Consider the following 3,180-nt stretch of genomic DNA (forward strand, 5'->3'; position numbering starts at 1 on the left):
ATATGTTACAATGACGATGGATATAAAACGAAGGCTATCTAATATTGTTTACGTCGTTATCCATAGAATCCTAAACCTTCCTCACTCCTACACTGTAAATGAACCTCATCGATTCCAAAACTATATTTGGTCCTATTCAAACTATGAGCAGAAATTAAAACATTGAGATTTAATCCAAATTCCGATGCTGTAAATAGTAATTTAGTGTTGAGTTTGGGCCGTCTCTTAGCGAAAGAAATGGGCTAGAGCAGGGTTGAAGCCGGCACCCATCGCTTTCGGACCCAACAAACCCTGCAAGGAAATGGCCGCGTGGTTTGGCTGACGCGTAAGCTCGCCCAACTTTTTCTGATGACGTGGCCAAACATGTCGGCCATGAACCCCTCATTCCTACGTGTGCCCTGGCCCACATGTCCACCAGCCAGGTGTACAACAAAACTTGGTTTCGTCTTTTGTCCCCCGCCTCCGGCATCAGCCCCTCCAACAAAACTATTTCGCCCGCCTTGCCTACGTGGCCAACCCTTACCTGAACATGACGTCACTCAACCCCCTATAAATACCCTATCCCTCTCCTTTCCCTGCACCGTCTCTCACCCTTGAACCTTACCCAAAACCTTCTTCTCTCTCTCTTTCTCTTTCTTTCCGTCTTTATTACTCCTCAAAACTCACCATGGCCGTTCAATCCGATTCCCTCTCCTTACCTCGTGACCAGAACGGCCAAGATGCTCTTCAGCTCATCCAACACTTAACCCAAAACACTGATCCTATCCAGAACCAAGTCCTTCGCCAGATTCTCCACCAAAACGCCGACACGGAATACCTCAGACGCTTCGGACTCAACGGTGCCACCGACCGTGACACCTTCAAGTCCAAGGTTCCCGTCGTCTCATACGAGGATCTGCGCCCTGATATAGAACGCATTGCCAACGGAGACCGCACGCCCATTTTGTGCGCTCACCCCATCTCTGAGTTTCTCACAAGGTACACGCCTATTATCTCTCCCTTTCGTAATTCAAGGATGCTTTAATATCTGTCGTATGAGAATATTCATGGTTTGTATCATGTGGATCGTGCTTTTTGATGAGACATGAAAATCTGTTTACAGTTCTGGAACGTCTGCTGGCGAGAGAAAGTTGATGCCCACCATCGATGAAGACATGGACCGCCGTCAGTTTCTGTACAGCTTGCAGATGCCGGTGATGAACCAGTAAGTTAGCTGTTAACGTTAATGTTTAACGTATTTTCTTCATTGATTGCTAAATGACATATTCATTGCATTGCAGTTATGATAATTACTGTTACCACTACCTCTAATTTATTGAGTAATTATGTTGTTTTGTTTGTTTGTTGAAGATACGTGTCCGATTTGGACAAAGGGAAGGCCCTTCACTTTCTGTTCATCAAGGCAGAGAGTAAGACACCCGGCGGGTTACTGGCTCGGCCGGTGCTGACCAGCTACTACAAGAGCGAGCAATTCAGGAAAAGACCATTTGACCCTTACAACGTCCTCACCAGCCCCAACGAGGCCATCCTTTGCCCCGATTCCTTCCAGAGCATGTACACTCAGATGCTGTGTGGCCTTATCATGCGCCATGAGGTTCTCCGTGTCGGAGCTGTTTTCGCCTCTGGCCTTCTCCGGGCCATAAGATTCCTTCAGCTCAATTGGGACCAATTGGCCCATGATATCCACACCGGAACCCTAAACCCCAAGGTCACAGACCCTTCCATCAGGGAATGCATGTCCAAGATCTTAAACCCCGACCCCGAACTCGCCACTTTCATCAAAAACGAGTGCTCCGGCGAAAACTGGGAACGTATAATCGTGAGGATTTGGCCCAACACCAAGTACCTTGACGTCATAGTCACGGGTGCCATGGCTCAGTACATTCCAACTCTCGATTACTACAGTGGAGGCCTACCCAAACCTTGTACCATGTACGCCTCCTCCGAGTGTTTTTTCGGCCTTAACCTCAAACCCATGTCCGAACCCTCCGATGTCTCCTACACCATACTGCCAAACATGGGTTACTTCGAGTTCTTACCCCATGATGATGACTCTCCTGTGACCCTCTCCAGGGACTCGCCTCCTCGCTTGGTGGATCTAGCAGACGTGGAACTTGGTAAGTTCTATGAACTCATTATCACCACCTATTCAGGTCTTTGCCGTTACAGAGTGGGTGACATCCTTCAAGTAACCGGGTTCCATAATTCGGACCCGCAATTCCGCTTCGTGAGGCGTAAGAACGTTTTGCTGAGCATTGACTCTGACAAAACTGACGAGGCGGAGCTGCAGAAGGCCATCGAGAATGCCTCGGAGCTGTTGAAGGAGTTTAACACCAGCGTGGTGGAGTACACGAGCTTCGCTGACACCAAATCCATTCCGGGGCATTACGTGATTTATTGGGAGCTGTTCATGAAGGACTCGCCTCACTCTCCCACGAGCGAAGTGCTGAACCAGTGCTGCTTGGCGATGGAAGAGTCGCTGAATACAGTCTACCGACAAGGGAGGGTTGCGGACAACTCTATTGGTCCGTTGGAAATACGAGTGGTGAAAAATGGAACCTTTGAGGAGTTGATGGACTACGCCATCTCGCGTGGAGCGTCGATTAACCAGTACAAAGTGCCAAGATGCGTGAACTTCGCACCCATAATGGAACTACTCGATTCCAGGGTGGTTTCTTCTCATTTTAGCCCCGCTGCACCGCACTGGACCCCAGAACGTCGTAGTTGATGAAATTGTATAACGTAGCATGCAGTCGTCGTCATGCATAGGATCTTTTAATAAGGAGAAGAAAAAAAAAAAACAAGATGGATGACAGAAAAGGGTTGTTCATTGTTGTTGTTGTCATCATTTGCCAAACCCAAAACTGTTTGTATTTGTTGATTTGATATTTCCAAAGTAGTTGTTTTTCTCTTCTTTCTTTCTGGCCGAGGCTTTGTTAAACAGTGATGCGCTTTTTAACTTTTCTTGTCTGTGATGAAATATAAGATAAATTTCTTCAAAAGGGTGCGCCGTGTAATTAATCGTGCAAAGAAACCATGTGTTTGAGTTTCACCTTGTACTTGGAGGATTTGGAAAGACGTGGAAAGGTGAGTGATGGAAACAGTTGATTTTTGTTTAGGGTAGGTTGATTTGGTAAGAATTGAGGTTGTGATGTGATGAGTGATAATAGGTTGAAGTTA

General features: G+C 47.0%; 1 protein-coding gene across 1 annotated transcript; it reads left to right on the forward strand.

Moving 5' to 3' along the window:
- The first annotated feature begins 585 nt into the window (after positions 1 to 585).
- LOC114174045 (putative indole-3-acetic acid-amido synthetase GH3.1) lies at positions 586 to 2,914 on the forward strand. Its single transcript, XM_028058786.2, has 3 exons — positions 586 to 978; positions 1,103 to 1,204; positions 1,351 to 2,914. Exons 1-3 carry the CDS (start codon positions 668 to 670, stop codon positions 2,726 to 2,728), a joined length of 1,791 nt encoding a protein of 596 aa, XP_027914587.1. The 5' UTR covers positions 586 to 667; the 3' UTR covers positions 2,729 to 2,914.
- Positions 2,915 to 3,180: the final 266 nt, after the last annotated feature.

The sequence above is a fragment of the Vigna unguiculata genome, chromosome 2 (assembly GCF_037176805.1).
Source record: "Vigna unguiculata cultivar grain cowpea cultivar isolate G323 ecotype 2 chromosome 2, ASM3717680v1, whole genome shotgun sequence".
NCBI lineage: Eukaryota > Viridiplantae > Streptophyta > Magnoliopsida > Fabales > Fabaceae > Vigna > Vigna unguiculata.